General features: G+C 38.6%; 1 protein-coding gene across 3 annotated transcripts in view; it reads right to left on the bottom strand.

The window, feature by feature from the left end:
- ERICH6B (glutamate rich 6B) overlaps positions 1–23,164 on the bottom strand; it is a 110,503-nt gene that overhangs the window by 47,947 nt on the left and 39,392 nt on the right. The window contains exons 4-6 of one of the 3 annotated variants that reach the window (XM_074191695.1): positions 22,316–22,464; positions 18,313–18,366; positions 8,368–8,462 (exon numbers count right to left, since the gene is read on the bottom strand). In XM_074191695.1, coding sequence (XP_074047796.1) covers positions 8,368–8,462; positions 18,313–18,366; positions 22,316–22,464 — 298 coding nt within the window. Of the gene's footprint in view, positions 1–8,367; positions 8,463–13,867; positions 14,216–18,312; positions 18,367–22,315; positions 22,465–23,164 lie in introns of those variants that run through there. The other 2 variants (XM_074191696.1, XM_074191697.1) reach the window with 2 other exon arrangements.

Below are 23,164 nucleotides of genomic sequence, written 5' to 3'. Positions count from 1 at the left end.
ATGTTTTGCCACCTTGTCACATAACTAATGTTTTGTTGAGATGTCTTCTGATTCTAAGTTCAGGGCTTATTATTCTGCCCTAAATTCATTTGAGATTTGAAAAACTAAGATTTGTATCCCTTTTCATCTGAATAGGCAAAATTTTATGTTCAATAGCTTTTTTTATATGATAGAAAGGAATGGGGAAGTATATCTTTGAGTCCCTTCAGCTTTAAAATTATAATTCTAAGTAGAAACATAATATTTTCTACTTTTTACAAATGAGGTACTTGAGACTCAGAGAGGTTGAAACTTGCTTGTGGTAACATGGCTAGTGATAATGACACCTGAATCCTAGAACTCCTATTATACAATCCAGAGTTTTTTTCTTTTACACTATGCTGTAATTTCTGATATTAGTCTTTTAAAGTAGGCTAAATTAACTAAAATTTGAATTAACTTAATTCTGATCATCACTGGAATGGATACACAGGGCATATATTGTAGCTAGCATCTTTTTTGACTTCTCAGTTTCACTCCATTTTTAAAATGCAAGGATTTTTAGCTTGGGGGGTTGTAAACAAACATTTTTGATAACTAGTTCAATATAATTTATTTCCTGGGTGATCATTATATATTTTATTTTATACTTTCCACAAACATTATTCTGAGATGTGGTCCATGGGCTTTACTAGAGAGCCAGAGAAATCCACGGCACTGAAAAAGTTAGGAATACCTAGCTTAAAGCAATTAGAAGCCAATCCATCTAGATCTTTAGATATAGTTAGAGTAATGGATGCTTTGTAGTATTTCATGGAAACAGTTGGTAGTGAAGCAAAAGAGTTAAAGTCTGATAGATTTATCCTATGCAATCTATCAGAAGTGTGATACTGCCAAAGCTGTGGAGGTCTATCCAGGAATGTTTGAAGGGAAAGTAAGAAGAGAAAAGAATAAGAAAAAGATTTTTAAAAATGCAAACTTGATCTCAGATGTGACCAACTGGTTCAACAAGTCGCAGAGTAATAACTTTACTCATAGTACTGCCTCTATTTTATGGAAACAGTTTTCTAATGAGTTTAGGATTGACAACAAACCATTATGCTTGTTATTGTAATTATCTAATGACAAGGTTGATCTCAGTTCTGGGCTCAGTTGTCTGTTGCTGGGGTTCCTGGCTTTGAGGATCTGAGAAAGTGACTTTCTTAGACCCAAAGGGTCATAGATTTAGAGCTAAAAGTGATCTCAGAGAGTGTCTAGACCAACCCCTTCTTTTTATAGCGAGATCAATAGGTAGTAAGTTGCAGGTCCTCTGCCTCCAAACCCAATACATTTCCTTTAGAATGGCATCTGTTTCAGGTCCTGGCTGCCCTGATTTCTCATGCATCTGAACCCAGAGGATCAGTGACTGAGTGGACCATTCTCTGCAATATTCCACCACTGAACAAGAGTCTTTTCATTGGTGATGAATATGGTAGTTACAACCTCACTCTGGAATAGGAGTTGGAGAGTTGGCCTCAGAGTAAGAAAGATCCAAATTTAAGTTCCATCTCAGAAACACTGGATGACCCTGGGTGAACTACCCAACCAACCTCACAGTTAAAGACTAAGACTCAAATTCCAGATCTATTATTGGTCCTGCACTACAGAAGGAAGGTAATAACACTCAGATTGGTTGATATTGGGAATGGGAACATAATATGGACCAACTAGGACTTACTGAATTTACCAGCAGAGTAGTCTCACCTGAAGAACCAAAGTTACCCCAAAAGAACAGCATAAAAGTTTATCTAAGTTTCAAGGAGTGAGGAACATGGTAGAGGAGGAGGAAAAAAAATTGATTGGTTAAGTCTCTGATGCTGGAACTTGAGGCTGATCTGGTAAAATAATTATTTTGTCCAGATCAGGATTAGGAGTTTTTGCAAAAGAATGTAGGAAACTAAGCTGTTTCTTTGAACAGGTTTACAATAGGATACCATGGTGCATACTATTTGTGATCACTTGAACTGCAAGCACTAATGGGAGAGTATAGACACATATGTTTGAATAAAATGGAATGATTCTCAAAATGGAGTAAACTCTGGATCCACATTATCTACCTCATAGGGTTATTGTAGGGAAGTGCTTTTGAAATGTAAACTCTGATTATGTTTAATGAGTTCTCAATTTTTTTCCTTTCAGTTCCTGAAGATGTCTGTGGTTGTGAATTTAAGGAGAGGGTATGACTGGATTAGTTTCTATAGCAAAGACAAAAAAAAAATAAAAAATCTCCATTCACTTAAAGGTTGGCTGGTTTCTCACTTGTTTACTGATACCTGGAAAATAACTTTACCAGAGATGAAGGTGGCAGAACATTAAATTGGGAGCTCCTTGAGGGCAAGAACTGGTAAAAATATCAGAAAAGAACTTCAGAAAAGAATTAATGTTTCAGTTTTGTTTTTAAAGGCAAGAGAGGGCCATGCTGCAAATCACAAAAAAAAAAAAAATGAATGAGCTTAACTTCTAAAGCTGGTGAAATCCTACTCAGAATTTGATGACTCGTATAATACTTAGAAAAGGAAACTGATTATTAAAAGGATGGGCCTAGCCAAGAAATAGCCAAACCAGACTAACTTCATTTCTTCTTTTTGATGAACTTGACAGCCAGCTAGATCAGAGGAATGCTATAAACACGATAGACTTAAGATTTAGTAAAATATTTGACAAAGTCTTTTCATATGGGAGCTCTCTTTATTTATTTATGCAGGCCCACAACACCTTTATATAATTGAGTCTTAAGAAGTTACTGAGGGGGACAACTAGGTGGTGCAGTGGATAGAGCACTGACCCTGGAGTCAGGAGTACCTGAGTTCAAATCCGGCCTCAGACACTTAATAATTACCTAGCTGTGTGGCCTTGGACAAGCCACTTAACCCCATTGCCTTGCAAAAACTAAAAAAAAAAAAAAAAAAAAACTAAAAAAAAAAGTAGTTACTGAGGACATTGAAAAGTAAAATAATATGTCCAGGATCACAGAACTAATATATGTTAATGGCATGGCTTGACCCAATCTCTTCTTGATTTTAAGACTGACAATTCACAGCGCCATACTATTTCTTATAGCTAGATTGCATGTTTGTCAAATTGGTAGGTGACATGAAGCTGAAAGGGGAGTCATTAATACATTAGGTGTTAAGAGTTCAGATTTCCAGAGGCTAGAATGGAGTTTTGATCAGAGACAGGTGGTACTAGAGGCCCACTGGTATCTCTCCTATATGTAAGAATTTTGGATTCTTATAGAGAGGGACTTTAATTGCTATCTCAAAGTATTCCAATGAGGATCTGAAATAGAAGTGAACCACTACTGAAGTGGACAAGAAGCAGGAGAGTGTGGCTATCTCTGCAACTCAGAGAAAAGAGAATTTCCATAAAGACAGATTGACTGTCAAATGGCACAGAGAGAATGGAGCCAGACTGCAGGAGCAAGTAGTCATTGAAGAAATGGAAGAATTAGAGACTTTTCAAGACTTGATCATAAAGAGAAGATAAAGAGGTGCATTAGAAAATAGATGAAATAAAAGGATATTTTTAAAAAATGGATTGTGGAGATCTGGGTATGTTCCCTAGTTGACTGGAATGGAGACAGAGGAAGAACCCAAGGCTAGTCCTGGGTCCTCCCAGTCTCTTCACACTGAATGTCATATTCATGTTATGTTTCATCTGTACACAGGGGCAGACCAACTCACTGCTTCAACTTGGGTTAGGGTATTAATAATAATAATAATAATAATAATAATAATAATGATGCTATATTTGTGTGGCATGCTAAGGTTTGCAAAGTGTTTTCCTGTGTGTGTGTGTGTGTGTGTGTGTGTGTGTGTGTGTGTGTGTGTGACATAGTTAGGTGTGTCTGGGGCTACATTTGAACTCAGGTCATCCTGACTCCAGGGCCAATGTTCTATCCACTGTGCTACCTAGCTGCCCACAAAATGTTTTTGAAGTATCTCATTTGATACTTATTAAAACCTTGCAAGGTAAATTCTATGATTTTCCTTATTATCAACATTCTCTTTCTACCAAAGAAGAAATTCTTATGTAAACAGTCTAGACCTGAACTTGAGGTTTTAACAATAACACCTCAGCTTTAGGAGCAAAAGCAAATTTCCTTCAATATGATACAGAGTTATGGGCCTATGAGGTGTAATTGGAAGCAAATTTTGTAGAGAGAAAAATATTGTCTGTGCCTGTCTGGGGAACTCCCTGTTGTTCAAGGTGACTCTATTATTAAACGTGAATTCATCAAGATGGGAAAGGCCTTGGTTCCTCCCTCCTCCTCCAGCTTGCAGTTTTCAGTCTATCTAACCTTGGCCAACCTACTATAGAAGTGCATTAGAGGGGCGGCTAGGTGGCACAGTGGATAGAGCACCGGCCCTGGAGTCAGGAGTATCTAAGTTCAAATCTGGCCTCAGACACTTAATAATTACTTAGCTGTGTGACCTTAGGCAAGCCACTTAACCCCATTGCCTTGCAAAAAAAAAGTGAAGTAGAGTCAGATGGGAAGAGAAGGCACCTCTTCACCCTACCTTTGCCCTCTCTTCCTAAACTAGTGCCATGTGCTTCCAGCCTAGGCCCACTGGAGAACTATGGACATCTATGCCAAGTGGCACGACTAAGCCAACCTTTATGACTGTTTTTCTGTTCCTTCTCACATTTGGTTCAGCCAGGTCTCCTGGCTATTTTTCCTTTTCATGTTCTTTTTCCCTCAGGCACCTGGCCTGGTCTTTTGCTACTTAACCTGACCTCAAGCTGCTTGCAGTTCCTACAGGAGGAGATAAGGATTTTAATGTGTATACTTTGTAGGCTTGTATAATAAATCCTGAGAGGTTTTTAAACTCCAGGGCTATATGTGAATTCTTTCACCTTCAAGATCTCTCAATCTTAAATTGGTGAAGCCAATCCTCTGGCAACACCATGATGGTTAAATTTTTAAAATTATTTAAACTAGATGTGAGGAATATAATTTGACTGACTTTCAAAATTTTACAACTTTAACATAATTTGGTTTTATTAAGGAGCTAACTTTTATTATGCATTTAACATTGGAATAAAAAGTTTATAGGGGACCAGATAGTCCAGTGTGTGTGTGTGTGTGTGTGTGTGTGTGTGTGTGTGTGTGTGTGTGTGTGTGTAGGTGGGGGGTCTTGTTTAACCCTTTTGTTTTTATTACCATGTTATCAAGTGAGACAATCTAACTAGAATCCAAGTATGAGGTTGAATTGAATTGAATGGAATCCAACATTTATTAAGCACTGATATCTTCTGATTATATAAATATATTTATACATATATATATATATATATATGCCTATTCTAGGCATACTAAGTGAAAGGCACTAAATAAGATACAAAATTTAGATGTCAAACCTGTCCTTATTTACAGTCTAATAGAAGTAAAGAAGTAAATGGCACTTTTGTAGAGAACTAGGGTTTAGGGGAAAGACTCATGATGTTACTGATATGATGAACTCCCTGGTAAGGAAATTACATTTACCAGTATGAGTCAACACCTATGTAACTTAGAGTCTTAATACAGTTGCTTAAAACATTGAGAGATAAGATGATTTATCAGTGGGTCAGAGAGGACTTGAACCAGGTCATTTTTGGCTTGGAGATCATCCCTCTATCCACTATACTATCCTCCCTTCTCATGGTAACACATAACCTCATAGAGAGCCATACTAAGGGGAAATTGGTGGGGAAATTCTTTCCCACAATGGCCATCAGGGAGATCTCTGTGGAGGACAGGCATCAGAAATAGGTATTAAAAGATAGCTGGGGGGGTGTGACTAGGTGGCACAGTGAATAGAGCACCAGCCCTGGAGTCAGGGATACTTGAGTTCAAATCTGACACTTAATAGTTACCTAGCTGTGTGGCCTTGGGCAAGCCATTTAACCTTGTTTGCCTTGTAAAAGCCTAAAAAAAAATAGGCAGGAATTGGACAAGTGAAGAAGAGAAAGGAGGACAATCTAGGTATAGGGTGCAATATAATTGAAAGCCCTTAAGTTGGAAAATGCAGGGTGTATAGGGAGGGGGTGAAGGAGGAGAAGGAAAAGAAAGGGGAGGAGGAAGAGGAGAAGAGAAGGATGACAACAAATGGGTTCAGCTTGTGGCTGAAGCACAGAGTAGGTAGAGGAGAATCATAAGAATAAACTGGAATAGAGGAAAACCAGGCAAATAAATTTAACATGAAGATTGGGAGCTACTGAAGATTTTTTTTGTTTTGTTTTGTTTTAGATTTTTGCAAGGCAATGGGGTTAAGTGACTTGCCCAAGGTCACACAGCTAGGTAATTATTAAGTGTTTGAGTCTGAACTCAGGTCCTCCTGACTCTGGACTGGTGCTCTATTCACTGCTCCACCTAGCTGCCCCACTACTGAAGATTTTTGATCCAAGAATGACATGACTATATCTACACATAAGGAGGATTACTTTGATAATTTTATATAGAATTGGAAGGATGAAAAAATAGAGATGAGAAAACCTGTTAGGAGGTCACTGAAATAGCTCAAATAGGTAATGAGAAGAGCCTGTATAACAATAGTAGAGATGGGATTAGGGAGGAGTGGATGGACTCCATAATTAGTATTTTGGTTCCAGGGGCACATAAGGCAAATCCAGTTGAAAACCATAAGAGAGACACCCTAAGACATCATCCAATGGAGGGAAGACAGGAAAGAGCACTGAATTTATACCTGGGTTCAAATACAGATCCTGGAAGCAACTAGGTGGCACAGTGGATAGAGCACTGGCCCTGGAGTCAGGAGGACTTGAGTTCAAATTTGACCTCAGACACAGAATACTAAACTAGCTGTGTAATCTTTGACAAGTCACTTAACCCCATTGCCTTGCAAAAAAACCAAACAAACAAATACAAACCCTGCCACTTTTTGCTTGTGGATAATTAGGCAATTTCCTCAATTGGTCTTTGTAAAACGGTTGAAATAGATAATTTCTGAGGTATCTCTGATTTAGAACTATGATCCAGTGACCTCATGGCTACCATTGGGAAGTACTGTTGGGCTGAAGGACAGATAAGGATGGAACTAGGTCAGGAAGCAGATAAACAGTGGTATGATCATCTGAAGGGGGTGTACTAGGAAAGAAATCAAACTGGATGGTAGCTTTCTATTTTATCTAATTATTCTAATTATTAGATGCTAAACTCTTTGTAGCCTGAGAGAGCCATTTCATTATATTTCTCATTGCAGAAGTGGAATTGGAAATGCCTGAATGTGAGAGCTGAAGAGGAGAGATCTCTTTGGCCCCCTTCCCAGTTTTGAACTAGGGAGGCTGATGAATGGTGGGACCAATGATAGAGATCATTTAAGGGGAAAAATAATGAACTCAGTCTGAATTATTTATAAAACAATTCCAATCCTTGGGGATGGACAGATTTCTTTTGCTGCTCAAAATATTTGGTTAAACTTTTATTGTTATGTGGATGAATATAGACCCAGCCTGAGGGAAATACTGCCTTTGTAGAGTGAGTCTGAATCAATTTCTCTCCAATGGTCTATAAAAAGTGTTTTGATCCAGCACTCTAAAAAGCTATTATTTTTTTCTCTGAAATGCCTTAAAAAAGATATCTTGGTCACAAGGTCTGCTATGACCAGGTTACTAGTTGAGAGCAAGCAAACCTGTGGCCAGACCAGAAAGAGAAATAAAGAGATTTTGCAATTCAATCTTCTTCCTCCTACCTTACATTTCTCCTGACTACTTTGGCTAAAAAAAAAAATCACATGAATGTTTTTCTTTCTGTGTTTATGAAAAATTAATTTAGATCTTTTATAAAACAGTAATAATAACAAAAATAGTAACATTTATATAGGACTTTAAGATTTGGAAAATAATTTTTATATATATTACCTCATTCAACCCTCACAACAAACCTGTAAAGTAGGCACAATTTATAAACCTTATTTTATAGAAGAAGAAATTGAGACTGAGAGAAGTTAAATGTCATCCTCATATTCATCCAACCTGTAAATTGCTGAGTTGTTCCTCTCTCTAATCCATTGCTCTAGTCAATGGCTCATAGACTTGAGTTGTGAAGTGAATATAGTGTTGGACCTGAAATCGGGAAGAACTGAGTTCAAATCCTGACTCAGGCACTAGTTTAGGTGTATGACCCTATGAAAGTCACTTTAGCCTCAGGCTGCCTCAATTTCTTCATCTATAAAATGGATTGTTGTCAGGTTCAAATTAGATAATATCAAAGTACTTTGTAAACCCAAAGCACTGTCATTGCTATTATTATTATTATTATTATTATTATTATTATTATTATTATTATTTTATTACCTCCTTCCCTCCCCCAAGACTATAAAGTGCTTGAATGTTCTATGGTCTTACCTGAGGGTATATTTTATATGCCTCCTTAGTCTCAGAGACTAGCTCCTTCTTTGATGTCCAAATGATATTTTCGGTGGCTTTAGATGTTGATGGTACTTCAAAAGGCATTAAGAAAGAGAAAAATAAGAAATAACTCTTTTAGATCAACATTTCTACATCATCAGTACAAGTCAAAATAAATTCAATGAATCCACTTAAAATGAAATGACTAAACTCTGATTGGGAGTACTAGTGCTAAGGGAGTTGAAAAGGGTTGATTTTTAATGCTTGTTTTGGAAAGAGGAATATGAATTCTTTGGCTCTTGTTTATGATGGGGGGAAGAAAAGTCCATGTATGCAATTATAGTTATCAAATTAATGCAAATTTTTAATTTCCTTAAGGTATGAAGAGAAAAAAAGAGCAATATGGAATTTTTCAGCCTCTCAGATGTTCTCTTCTTTAGCAAAGAGATCCAAAAATCAATGCAAAGGGAAAAATTAAGCTTACAAAGGATAAACTGGGTTGCAAGAAGAATAAAAGTTTCCTGATAGCAAAGAATAGAAATTCCTGACTCTAACCATTTGACATGTCTGCTTAGGCAAGGTGTTATGACTATGCTGGTATCTATTTCCTCTTACCCCTTTGACTCCTCCTGCCTTTTCTTCAGAACACGGCTCATATACTTTGCCTTCTCCATCCTCCTCACCCCATTTCTGGCTCCAAGTTCTCCTTCTAGAATTCACTGAATAATTTTGTATTTCCTCTATGTACACCATTCTCTCTAAAGATATAAGATTCTTCTATTTAGCCCATTCTCTCTTTCTCTCTTTCTCTCTCTCTCTCTCTCTCTCTCTCTCTCTCTATATATATATATATATATATATATATATATATATATATATATATATATACACACACATATATATGTATAAATGATCCTTGAAGACAAGTACCATTTCCTTCTTATCTTTCTATACCTAGACCCTTGACTATAACTTCACTTAATAAATTTTGCTGAATTGAACAATTGCTTTTTGTTGTTGAGGCAGAGGTGGATAAAGGGCTGAAGAATAAATGAAATGTTACCTGCATATACTATAGAGATCCATACTTGAACCTGCTGTGTTAGAGAACAATGTTGAATGGATCTGTCTACTTCCACTTACATTCTATAGCCACTATGGCTTATCAGATGGGTCAGGATGGAGTGAGATGGTGGATGTTGACACCTGTGGCAGCCTTTGGTTGAATGGAATCAACAACCCCTGACCCCTTTGATCCTATTTTGCTTATTTGTATGTCATTGGATCTATTACTTGGATTCCAATTTAGCTTAAGCCTTTTCAGAAATATGTTGCTGAATAATCTGATCAGTTTGGAAATCTTCAGTTTCTCACCTTAGGTTATCAATTGATATCTGGCAATTTTGACTTAGAGCTCTTGCCTGACCTATCTGATGGTGTTATTGACTGACTCTCTTTATACATCTCTGGGCAGACAATGACATAAAATATATTGTCAGGTTCAGTATTACGTTGACCATACCCAGGAGCAGGACAGGTAGGACAGATCAGGAGGAATATATACTTTTTTTCCCTATAGACTATGACTAGGGTGTTTGTGTGTGTGTGTGTGTGTGTGTGTGTGTGTGTGTGTGTGTGTGAACTAGGGTAGATACTTAGGGGAAAGACAGAAATGGCCAATCCATTTTCAGAATTTGGGACCAAAAGAGACAGCAAGGCATAGTAGAAAGAACACAAACAGTACCAGCCTGTAGTAGTTATAGTCTTTCAGTGGTGGGAGAGAGAGGGGTCATCTCAAGGAAGGCTCAGCAAGTCCTTTGAAACTGAACTCCCTGGCTTCCTTTAAGTCTCATAAATCCCATATTTACCAGAAGTCTTTTCAACCCTTCTTAATTCTACTTCCTTCCTTCCTTCTGTTAATTATTTTCTACTTATCCTATATATAGTTTGTTTTGTTGTTATTTGTTTGCATGTTGTTTCCTTCAATAGATTGTAAACTCCTTGAGGGTAAAGACTGTCTTTTGCTTCTTTTTGTATCCAAAGCATTTAACTCAGTAAGTCGTTCACAGTAGTTGATTAATAAATATTTATTGGTTGATTAAAGGAGAATATTTAGATTAGGTCTTCCTGGAAAATTATATAGGGAACACACAGTAGTATTCTCTGTTTAAGTCAATTATCTGGAACTTTTTTTTTTAAAGTTTTTTTGCAAGGCAAATGGGGTTAAATGGCTTGCCCAAGGCCACACAGCTAGGTAATTATTAAGTGTCTGAGACCGGATTTGAACCCAGGTACTCCTGACTCCAGGGCCGGTGCTCTATCCACTGTGCCACCTAGCTGCCCCTATCTGGAACTTTTGGAAGCAATTATTCAGTCATGTGTGAGGGAAGAGCTTGAACTGACCAATGATGAAAAGTCTTCTGATAGGCTATGGAACTGGTAGAATGAATGATTCAGATATTGGGAACTGAAATTTCATGGAGATAAAAAGATAGGCCACTTGAAGTTACTCTCTTTCCATTGTGGCTTCAAGGAGGTAGTAGTAACTTTAAACTTCTCCCTGAGAACAGAGTGGGAAAGTTGGTAGCCCTCTCTCCCACCTGGCCATGGCAAACAGGAACATTTGACCAATTCTTTGTCTTCCTGACTGTTCTTTCCAGATCTTCAGCAAATAAGTGTTCAAAACAACCTGGTGAGTTGAGCAGATCTGGTCATCTCATTAGTAGTCAGAGAATGGCAGCAGTAGCACTGTCCATTAGAAATGGTAATAGGTGACAACAATGTAAGTAGAAAGACAGTCCCCTAAAGGACATCAGGAACTTCAGTGACTGTGACTTCTTATGTCATAGAGATGTATGTAGCTAAAGATTCTAGAGAGGTATAGATTCTTAGAGCCTACCAGAGTAGTCCAACTAGCAGAAAACTATCCATAATGATTATTTCTCAAAGATTTCATGAAGGGAGAAAAGTACCTCTAGTGTGGGAGTAATGAGATAGCCCAATGTCATCCTTATTATCTATTCTAGAGTGCCTAATTATCATTCTCTTTTAAGCTTGTGTCCACTGTCCTCATGGATGCTGTGTGTATTTGTGGAAAATGCATGTTAGGTTTGGTGGGAGTTAATGTTTTGTTCTTACTATTCAATTTTGTAAATAAATTTTCTAAAAGTCAATTAAGTCTAGATATTTGTTGTTAATAGGAAGCATGTTGGAGGAGTCACCTGAGTGATAGCACTAAAGCCCAGTTCTCTTAGATTTACTTTTAGAAGTCTAGGAGTGAAGAGTCACCTGTCTCTTTGGAGATGTAAAATTTTGAGTATAAGTGCAGGCCAGGGGAGTGACCCTAGAGGGGGACATTGCACTAGATACACCCTAGCCATGGAAGACATCTCAGAGTTTAAGAGGTCCTCAGTATCTGCTGCATTACACACTTCCTCCAGATAGTGTCACTTGTGTTTAGATTCTGCCAACTTACCTACAGGCAGACAACCCACTCGAGGCCTGGAGGCAAAAGCACATAGCTACCATTTGCTCCCCGGTTGTCTGTAACTGGGGTTTGGTCCACCAGAAAAGCATTCTGACATGCACTGAGAGGGACAGATCACTGGGAACCCCAGACTACTGCAGGTAACCAGTAAAATAAAATGTAAAGCAGATTCCTATCTGCCTCCTTTTCTTTTTGTTAAGAGACCACACTATATGAAAGAATGGTGACTGAATAGCTTCTTATGAATGCAACTGCAGCTGTCTCTGTAAATACCCTGGCTTAATGACATTCAGGGCATGGTTAGGGACAGCGGAGTACTCACCAGAGGAAGGATGAGTTTTATCCCCTTCCTTCCTGCCAGCTGTGGAATTTTATCCTCTGTACTAAATAGTATATCCCCTTCCTAAAAGTCCACTCCCAGCTCAGTTGGGGAAGTTGTGGCTAAGGCTTCTCAGAACTGAGAAGCTTGAACACTTAAACATTTAATTAATTGGTTGTTAATTGACTCTTCTGACCACTGAGTATCATATGTCCATGTGATAGTCTTGCCAGCTGGGCTATTCATCTTCCAGTCTATTAGGCTCACTATTAAATATTTGCTATTGCCTGTAGTTCAAATTATCCTAGACTTCTTTCTTATATTAAAAATTCCTTTGGACACCAGGAGGTTGGTCAGTCTGTCGTTAAGCACCTACTAAGTGCTGGACATAGTTCTAAGTTCTCAATACTATTGTTTCCATGACAATCCAGGTTAACTTCATATAGGAGATGTGGAGAGCTGGATGAATCCTCTAGACTTCAGGGAAGTCTTAGGGGAAATAATTGACAGTTAATGGAAAATGGTTATATGTACATCATTCAGGACTTAGGAGGTCCTCCACAGTAATACAGACTAGACAGACCTTGCCTCTGGACTCCAAACAGGGGACTTTCACTCTTTTATTTACAAAGTTATGGATTTAGAGCTGTCACTGAATCTGATCTCCTACTTTTATAGATGAAGAAAATGAGGTAGTGAGAAGTTAAGTGACTTGCCCAGGTCACACAACTGTATCTAAGAAAGGATTTGAATTAATATTGTGAAACTGGGCAGCTTATTGACTAGGAGAACCACTTTTTTTTTATTTTGTAAAACATTTCCTAATTATATTTCAATCTACCCCAAGTCATACTGGGGAGAGTTTTGCCTTCTCTGTCCTTGAAATTATAACAGAACTTTCTTGGTTCTGTAGGTTGAACAGTCTGGCGGCTCATTTCTCTATCTCAATAAATAGTTAAATTCTTTTGAAGGGTAGTAAGATACTGGGCCTTCAATGAGTTGTGTTGCCACAGCATATGAATGAAAGCAACTGATTGATCTTATTCTTCCTGAAAATTGCTTGCAAACTGTGGTAATTGGAAGAATTCTTCCCAATTACTTCTTTAACAAGTAGACTAATAGGGGTCAAGACTGGTATCTCCCAATAATGCCTAGGTGAGAAAGATGAATCAAATTGAACCCTGCCCCCCACCCCCCACCATGAGGGGGTTGTGCTGCCACCGTAATGGTGACACAAATACCACCTCCTCCATTGCCATGTCAACTATTCTAAAACCAGCTACTTTGTATGATTCTCTTACTTTTGGGTTAGTAGCCTGGTAGTCTCTTGAAACAATGACCCCCTCCTAGAGGTCAGCCTTCTAATGTAAGCAGCATTTTTGGAATGGACTTTTGTTAGTTTATCTTCTACCAGCAAACTTAGATCTAGGATGTAGTTTACTAAACCTTTGTCCTAAGCCTATCCTATGTATATTGGTACTGTACCAATATGCTTTTTTTTTTACTTGCTTCCAATTCACTGCATTCAATTTTTCTCATCTACTATAGCTCAGTGGAAGCTACATCTACTTTCTGTGGTTGAATGCCCAAATTACTAAAAGGATCAATAATCCCCTCCCCCAACCCCTGCTAGAAGACTCTCTTCTGATATAGGATCTATCCATCTGAAAGTTTGTGCCTATCATAATTACCATGGAGGACTGTTCTTTTGTTGGAGTGATACATTTTCTTTTTAAATATCTTCTTTCCTCCTCCTCCCTCCTCCTCCTCTTCTACCTTCTTCTTCTTCTTTTTCTTCTCCTCTTTCTCTTCCTCCTCCTTCTTCTCCATCTCCTTTTCTTTTCCCCCTTCTCCCCCTACTGATGTCACTTTCTTATTAAGTCCTCTTCACCTTGAAAGAAATATTCAAACAAATTCAAACAAATCACGCCAATCCGTTGGTCATGTTGGAGGTAGCTTTGTAGTGCAGTGGGTACAGCCCCAGTCAGGAAGATCTGACTTCAAATTCAGTCTCAGACACTTGCCAGATGTCAACCTTGGGCAAGTCATGTAACCACTGTTTGCCTCAGTTTCCTCATATATAGAAAGAGGATAATAATAGCACTTGCCTCCAAGTATTATTGTGAGGATCAAATGAGGTAATAATAACAACAACAACAACAACAATAATAATAAAGCACTTAGTACAGTGCCTGATATATAGTGGAAACTCTGTACTTATAAATTATCATCACTATCTTTATATGTCTGAACATGTTACTGCCTTCTGCATCTATTGCTTCTTGGGAAGCATGCCTTACTCCAACTCTTTGGAAGCTGCATTTGTTCACTTTATTGTACTGAAAGTACAATACTGTACAAGTACTGTACAAGTACAAGTACTGAAACCTTTCTTCCATTGTTGTTTTTCCTGACTTTCTTGTGGTTGCCATAGGAATTGTTCTTCTGATTCTGCTTACTTTTTTCTGCACGCTTTTTTTTTTAGGTCTTTTTGGCGAGGCAAGTGGGGTTAAGTGGCTTGCCCAAGGCCACACAGCTAGGTAATTATTAAGTGTCCGAGACCGGATTTGAACCCAGGTACTCCTGACTCCAAGGCCAGTGCTTTATCCACTACGCCACCTAGCCGCCCCGCTGCTTACTTTTTTCTGCATCAGTCTTCCGCTGCATCCAGGACCGTCTCCAATCTTTCTAATCTATATTTTGCCACTGGCTGGACTCAGATGTCTCCCCAGAAAAAAGTGAGGTTGGTGACTTAGCATAGCACCCCCACACACACACACTTAAGTCCAGCGCACTTCCATGTCATGGCATACCTTTCCTGATGTCATGGTCCTCTTCAAGAACAAAGGATGAACAATCATTTTTCTGCATCAGTTATTTTAAGACTTTCCAAGTTTCTTTTAATTTTTCATATTCATTATTTCTTATAGCACAATAATATTCCCTTGCATTCATTTACCACAATTTATTTAGCCATTCCTGACTGGATGGGTACCCACTTTCCTTCCAATTCTTTGCCACCTTAAAAATTGCTGCCATAACTTTTTGAGAACAGGTTTTTTTGAACAAAGACTGGATTGGTTTGCCATTCCCTTCTCCAGATCATTTTACAGATGAGGAAACTGAGATAAACAGAATTAAGTGCCTTGTCCTGGGTCACACAACTAGAAAGTGTCTGAGGTAGGAGTTGAACTCAGGAAGGTGAGTCTTCTTGACTGCATGCTGATGCCTGCCTATGACCACTGAGCAACTGGAGAATGTCCCCTCCTGTGAAACCCTACACTAGATTCCATGCCTTCATGGTTCTTTTGGACTCAGTAAACTAACTTGAGAAAGAAAAGGCCCAGTGCTCAACACATTGTGGCACTTAGCTGCCCATTTGTGGACAGTTGTGGTATCTTGAGTCTAATGTCCTGGAAATCTGTCCTCTGGGAAATCTTAGTGATGCCCATCAGCTTTGATTCCTTTGCTTTCAAAAATCCCCTCTCTTCTAACTTCTCATTGTTCATGGCTCCTGATAGCTCAAGTGGGGAATGAATACCTTCTGAAAGCCCATTTGAACCGCTGAGTTTGCATGAGGAAAACTCAGATACCTCCAAGGCTAGAAGGTCAGTGCCCTCACTTATTTTACACTATGTCATTAAAGAGGGATCTGAAATCAAAATTGAATTCTACCCACTCTGAATCTGACTTTGCACTGGTTGTGCATGCTCTGGGAGAGGGAAGAAGAGGAAAGGGGCACCACTAGGAGAAGTAGCTATTAAAGATAATTGTGCTCAGGAAGCTCTAGTTTCCTCCTATATCACAATGATCCTTTAAGGCCTAAGGAAAGCCTATGAGATCCCCCAAAGTCACTCATGCTGCTGCCAGTCACTTTACCCCAGCACTGCCCTAGAGGTCGCTTCAACTCTTCAGAATATTAATGTACATTAGTTTCTTTTGCTCTCATTTTTTGCCATTAAAAAATTCTGAATGAGTGTCTTCATTTGGTCTTTTAGAAGAGCATTTTGTTTAGAGACAGATGACCATCTGGTGGTGTTTTCTTGTTTGCCTTAAGTAAGCAGAAGGGTCCTTCACTCTTCCATTTCTTTTTTTTCATGATAGTACATTAGAGGTGCAAAGTCAAATCTGTTCAGGGAGATGCATGTTCTCTATCTGTGGCTCTGTTCATGAGGACATCCACCTATACATGTTTATACTCCCAATGGGCATACTCACAGCATGGCAAAGATAATTGATATTTGGAAATTTTTTTTTGTCTGTGCTCACAAAAGATTTTACACAAAAAAATGCTAGTCAGCAACTATATAAAGGAAAAACTGCCCCCCCACTACAAACCTCAGTGGACTTAGAAGATACATGGGAATATAATAGAAAATTCTGCTAACTTGATGGAGCAAAGTCATAAAGAAAGAGATAAATTGTGAAAGGATGTCTGGTGGTTTGGGAAGACCCCTGTAATAGATAGTTATTTCAAGATCAGACTTTTCTTTAGAAGTAGAGAGTAGTGCTGCCTTCCTTTTTTCTCCTGTTAGATTGGCATTAGATTCTGGCTGCAGCAGTAATTATCTCAGCAAATTTCTAACACCTGTGATTACCTTAATTGAATATAGAATTGTATTAAATAATACATAGCTATTTGGAAAAGAGGTAGTAGTTTAGTCAAGAAGGAAGATGACATTGGCAATTCTAAGTACTGAACAGCAGCTTTCAGAACTACAAAATTCAACCTAATAATTAATCTATTACCATCAATGAGAACTGTCTAAATGCCAAACCAGCTAAAATAAATAAGTCATAATGCACTTCAAATTGGGTACAGAATCCAGAATTAAAAATTTGACTACTAAATAATTTTCCTGTTTTTGATTTCTGTCAACTTTTGCCTTTAAACAGTGAGATAATAGACTTACAGACACAAGAACTGCTAAAGTAACTGTCCAGGAAATGAAATGACCTGAATTATAGAAACGGATAAATCAGCTTTATTAAAATAGAGCATGCAGGGGTGGCTAGGTGGCGTAGTGAATAGAGCACTGGCCCTGGAGTCAGTAGTACCTGAGTTCAAATCCAGCCTCAGATACTTAATAATTACCTCACTGTGTGGCCTTGGGAAAGCCACTTAACCCCATTTGCTTTAAAAAACCCTAAAAAAAAATAGAGCACGCAGGAGAACTCAGCCCTAGCCTTTCCAAACCTATCGTTTTCATTTGGATGCAGTCCTAGGGGCTGAACTAGGAGGTCTTCAGAATAACATAGAAGCTCAGAACTGGACAGAATCAATGCCTTATAACTTGAATCTGAGTAAGAAATCCCTTTATATTATGCCTGCCATGTACTATTCAGCTCTTTGGGAAGGGACCCACCACTTTCTGAGTCAACCCTTTCCATTTTATCCCAATCCTAATTATTTGGAAGGGTTGACACTAACTGTTCCTGTATTGATCAAAATCCCCAGAGTCAGAATTAATTTATCTTCCCAGATCAAAAAAAACATCGTAAACTTTCTTTCTGGGAGGTGGGGATACTCTTGACCTTATACCTCCCTCCATTGCTGATCAAGGGCTATAGCTCTAGTCTTTTTTTTTTTTTTGACAAGGCAGTGGGGTTAAGTGACTTGCCCAAGGTCACAAATCAGGTAATTATTAAGTATCTGAGGCTGGATTTGAACTTAGGTCCTCCTGACTCCAGGGCTGATCCTTTATCCACTGTGTCACCTAGCTACCCTATAGCTATAGTCTTGAAGGAATTCTAAGGTTCTGATTCTCAGAGTGTGGGTTGGAAGTACCAACAGTCTGTCTTGTGCCAAGCTGATGATGCATGCTGAACCCAGGTCATTTTCTGTACTCATTTGATCATAAGATTATAAATTTAATCTGAAGGCTGGAAGGGGTTTTAGAGATTATAGGAACCAAGATGTACACTTCAAAGGTCATCTAGTCAAACTCCATCAGTTTATATGAAGTGATTGTCCAAGGTAGAACATGGAAGAAATGGGATTTGGATTCAGTACTTTCCTCACTGTACCCAAAGTAGGGAGATGATGCATAAACCATTATCCTTCTGTGCCTTCCCAAGAGCTCTATTATTTTTAGGGAGCACTTCCCAACCTGTCATGTCATACTCTTACTCTTACTTTGTTCAGCTCTTCTGGGCAATAAATCCATGTCTTTTGAAAAAGACTGCTTTTCTGAAAGAGAAGTAAGAGAATACAAAATGGGAGGTGAAACTGAGAGATGGAGGAGGTGGGAACAGGAGTAATTTAAATTATAGGCTATAGAAGATTCAAAAGATGTCTTTTATCCCAAGGAATATGATTTTGTTTCAGGGTCGAGAGACTATTCAGTTGACAGGGAAGTCTGGAGAGGTAGCCTATTAGAATTGAAGTATTGAGATTGAAGTCAGGAGTCCTGGATTATTACTCCTGGTTTAGATATTTACTTAGTAGTCAAATGACTTTGGGGAAAATTATTCACTCTGAGTTCCTCATCTATAAAATGGAGGCATATAAATTTGTATACCATACAGGATTGCTTTGAAGAAAGCATTTAAGACAGTATATAAATGGGAATGATGATGATGATGATGATGATTGATGTTTGACCTTCATTTTCTTTTTTTGCAAGGCAATGGGGTTAAGTGACTTGCCCAAGATCATACAGCTAGGTAATTATTAAGTGCCTGAGAGCACATTTGAATTCAGATCCTTCTGAGGGCCAGTACTCTATCTATTGCACCACCTCACTACCCTGTCCTTCATTTTTTTTGCAAGGCAAATGGGGTTAAGTGGCTTGCCCAAGGTCACATGGCTAGGTAATTATTAAGTGTCTGAGACCGGATTTGAACCCAGGTACTCCTGACTCCAAGGCCGGTGCTTTATCCATTGCACCACCTAGCCGCCCCCCTGTCCTTCATTTTCGAAGAAGACCATTACATCAGTGATGCCATGACATGATGTGAATTGGATTTGAGTGAGGGGGTGCTGTGCTAAATCACCAGCCTCACTTTCTTTTCCAGACCCATCTGGGTCCAGTGGCCAGACATAAGTCAGGATGACTAGAGATAGCCTTGGATGCAAGGCAATCAGGGTTAAGTGACTTGCCCAAGATCACACAGACAGTAAGTGTTCAGTGTCTGAGACTGGATTTGAACTCAGTCTCTTGACTCCAGAGCCAGTGTTCTATTCACTGTGTCACCCAATTGCTCCTGATGATTATTATCATGATTAACACACAACTGCTAGGCTGGGAAGATTTCTACTGGTCAAACTCAGATTGTAGAGCCAATACTGCTAGCACTCTTCATTGAGCAAATTTAATATACTTGCTTGGGAACAGAATTAAATGTTGGAACTCTCTCAAAAATCAGTAGTTAAAGACATATTAGCATGGTGGTAGCAGGAACAGAGAAGTGGAGAAAAGATGTGACAAAATATTATTGATTTCACAAAAGTCAGTGTCTGAAACATCTCCAGTGTGGCCATGTACACAATCATTTCTATAATAAAAATCTTTTGCAAGGATACTCTATTCTAAACTAGATACTCTGTAAATTGAAGCTACTAGAACTTTAAAATATTTTTTATTTTATGGAGTAAAATATGCATTTCCAAAACATAGATCTTAAAATATTAAAAAGAAAACAGTCCTCGGAAACAGACCCTGACTTTTCAATTTTCAGTTGATGTGGATGAGCAAGACAAAAATCCATGATTTCAGAAGACACAGGAGCAGAATTAAGTTTCATTCTAAGTCCCCTCCCCCTTCCCCCTTTTCACACCTCACTGCCTATCTTCTCTCTCTTCTCCCAGGTCCTTTCAAACTCATCCTTGGAATTTTCCAGGTTATTGCCCAAGAGAGATGACTTTCAAAATCCTGCCTATGAATATTTAGATGAATTTAGATGAATTTTCTTGGCGTTAAAGCTTTGATGCTTACTGGCTTTGATATGAACCTAGATTGTGAGACACAACCTAAGCCATAGATGAGCTAGTTTACCCCACACATGCTCCCTTTTCTCCCATCCACCTCACCCCATGCTGCATGTTCCCCTGGATTCTTGGGTTTATTTTCTTTTCTTCTTTCTGGAGCCCCTGTTAATTTCATCATCTTGGCAAAGTTTAGCAGGTGGGGGGGCATATGTGGAAGAAAATCTAATTTATTGCTGCTGTGACTACAGTTATGAAATAAAGCTCCGATTTCATGATGGATCGATAACACTATGGTTGGATTTAAATTATTAATAACAGTGAGAAATGTGGCTCAGCTCTCTGAATCACCATACTCCTGAAGTTCTGGGCCTTTGGGCTGTAATTGTGTGGAGGATTAAGACACTCAAAACAATTTTGCTGGAGTGTTTTTTTCCAGTTGTATCTCAGCTTCCATGTACCCAGTGGGAAAGTACAATATGCAGATGCTGTTGGCTGCCTAAATGGTAGAGTGGAGGAAGTCCAGGACTGGGAGTGATGAACTCTCAAGTCCTTTTCCAGTTCTGGCCACCAACTCTGAATGAGACCTGCTTGGGGGAATGGGTAGGTGAGACTTTGGGCAAGTGATTTTACCTCTCTGTACCTAAGTTTCCTTAATTATAAAGTGACAGGCTAGGTGACCTCCTCTCTTTGAGGTCTAGGGTCAGTTGGAAGTGAGAGAGGGCTTCTTTTCACTGCATACTTTCTTATTAATTGTGTTATTCCTGTAGCTCCAAGATTCTTAGCATAACCAATGCTCTTGAGGAAAAATAGTTCCTGCAGCCAAAAGGAAGGGGAACAGGATAACTGGGGGAGTAAAGTGATAAAAACTTGACTTTGGGGAGGGAATGTAGGCTCACTGAGTGAGAATTTTTCTTTTGTTATCTTGGTATTCCCAATACCTTGTTCATAGGCCCTTTCTTAGTAAATATTTATTGAAATGAATTTGTGGGAAAGGAGAAATAAAAAGGAAGAAAAAATGATTATTTACTTTCTTTATTTTTTTATTATTTACTTTCCTGACATCCCTTTTCCCCTTGAATCTTAAGAGAACAAAAGAAAGTGGTTGGAAAAGGAGAAAAAAATTAGTTATTTGCTTTCCTGACGGAATCCTTTCCCCTAGAATCTTAAGAGAACCAAAAAAGTAGGAGGAAGGATTGGCACGGGAGAGTCAATAAAAGATCCATTGGGGAAATCTAATAATAATATTTGTCCTTCATTTTCGAAGAAAATCACAACGTTGGGGTGGTGATACCATGACAAGCACATGAACTGGATTTGAGTGAGGGGGTGTTGTGCTAGGTCACCAGCCTCATTTTTTCCTTTGAGGCCATCTGGGTCCAGTGACCAGATATGAATCAGGATGACTGGAGTTGACTCTGGATTCGAGGTAATCAGGGTGAAGTGACTTGCCCAAATCCAACCTTCTACTGAAACAGGTAACTAAGGAACACATAGATTGACAAAGTAAAACCGAAGTTCAAATCCTGCCCAAGTCACTTGCTAGCTATATAACCATGGGCAAGTCATTTAACTTCTTTCCTCAACTGAAAACTGACTACCTCACCAGGTTGTTGGGAGGATCAAAGGAGGTTAATAAATGCATAGCACTTTAAAGCCCATATAGACGTTATTATTATTTTTATTATTATTATCCAATCAACTCAACATCTATTATTTGTCAGGCAATAGGAATGCAGTGACAAAAATTAAATAACTCTTCCCCTCAGGGAACTTACAGTCTATCAAAATGGCTACTAAGAAACTGTCTCTCTAGGGAAACTATCTCCTCTCCACCCCTCCAAAGATATGTTAGTGTATATTGTGAGTTTTGGTTATTATTTTGACTCAGTGATTTCATTAGTGGTAGACTTTTCCTTTTAATAGTGGAAAATTTCCTGCTGATGCAAATGGGAGCTCAATAATTTACAGTCTTTAGATTGTTGTCTGAGTCACTGAGATTAGCAGCTTTCCTCCATTGCTTTGAGAACAAAGGGCAAAAAGCACCTTTCTTCAACCACGTTTAGTTTATCATGGTATTGTGACACAGTTACAGTCTTAAAATAACTATTGATCTTTACAACCATCACATACAACTCTTTCCTTCCCTAGCTCACAATAGAAATAAATCCCAAAGGTTTGATGACTAATGAAGCCCAGCGGCTCCATTTACCTGAAAAATCTGTCACCCAACTGGTCTGGGTTGAACGATGAATAGAAACTGACTTTTTGATATCCATTAGTCTGGAATGAAGTTGATCAGCAGGAACAGGGACTGCATAAGTTTTCTTAGTATATAAAGAAGTGGATTGAAAGGACAACCTGTGGAGAAATGGAACCAGATATAGGATTGTCAGTATTGTTAAGTAAGAGAGGCTGCAGAAGTCCTTAACACTTCAGTAGCTTTGAGATGAGGGCTTTTATGAAAGTGGGATGTTGAGTTGGCCCCTCTTTTGTGAGGAAGGGGTGGAAAGGGATAAAAAGAAAGACAGTCAGGTATCTCATCCCATTGTGGGACTTGGAGTAAGGAGGACTCACATTCAAGTCCTGCCCTCAGGTACTCCCTAGCTGAGTGATCCTGAGTTGAATTTCTTTGTGCCTTAGCTTCTTCATTTGTTAAGGAAGGGGAATAGTAATAGTACCTTTCCCATCATAAGGTTGTTGTGATACTCAAATGAGGTTATTCATACTAACATATGCACATATTTATTATACACATATACATTCATATATATATATATATATATATATGCATACACACACAAACACCTTTGCAATCCTTAAAGCTTTCTATAAATGCTAGCTATTTTTATTAGCCTTGATGAAACAAGGGAGCAGCCTTGCAGTCATCATGGGAAAAGCATAATGACTGCAACCCTAGAGGGGGGCTTCCTTGATCCTACTGATTGCATTGTCTTTCTAGTCTTTTGCTTCCCCTGAGGGAGGATCATATCTTAAGTCTTCTACAGTGTAGAATCTTGTTAGATTGTGGGTTCCTTGAGGATAGAAATTATTCTTTTAT

This window comes from Macrotis lagotis, chromosome 6 (assembly GCF_037893015.1).
Source record: "Macrotis lagotis isolate mMagLag1 chromosome 6, bilby.v1.9.chrom.fasta, whole genome shotgun sequence".
NCBI classification, from domain to species: Eukaryota; Metazoa; Chordata; class Mammalia; order Peramelemorphia; family Peramelidae; genus Macrotis; species Macrotis lagotis.
The sequence above is the reverse complement of the archived record's forward strand: the minus strand, read 5'-3'. Positions and strand labels throughout refer to the sequence as shown.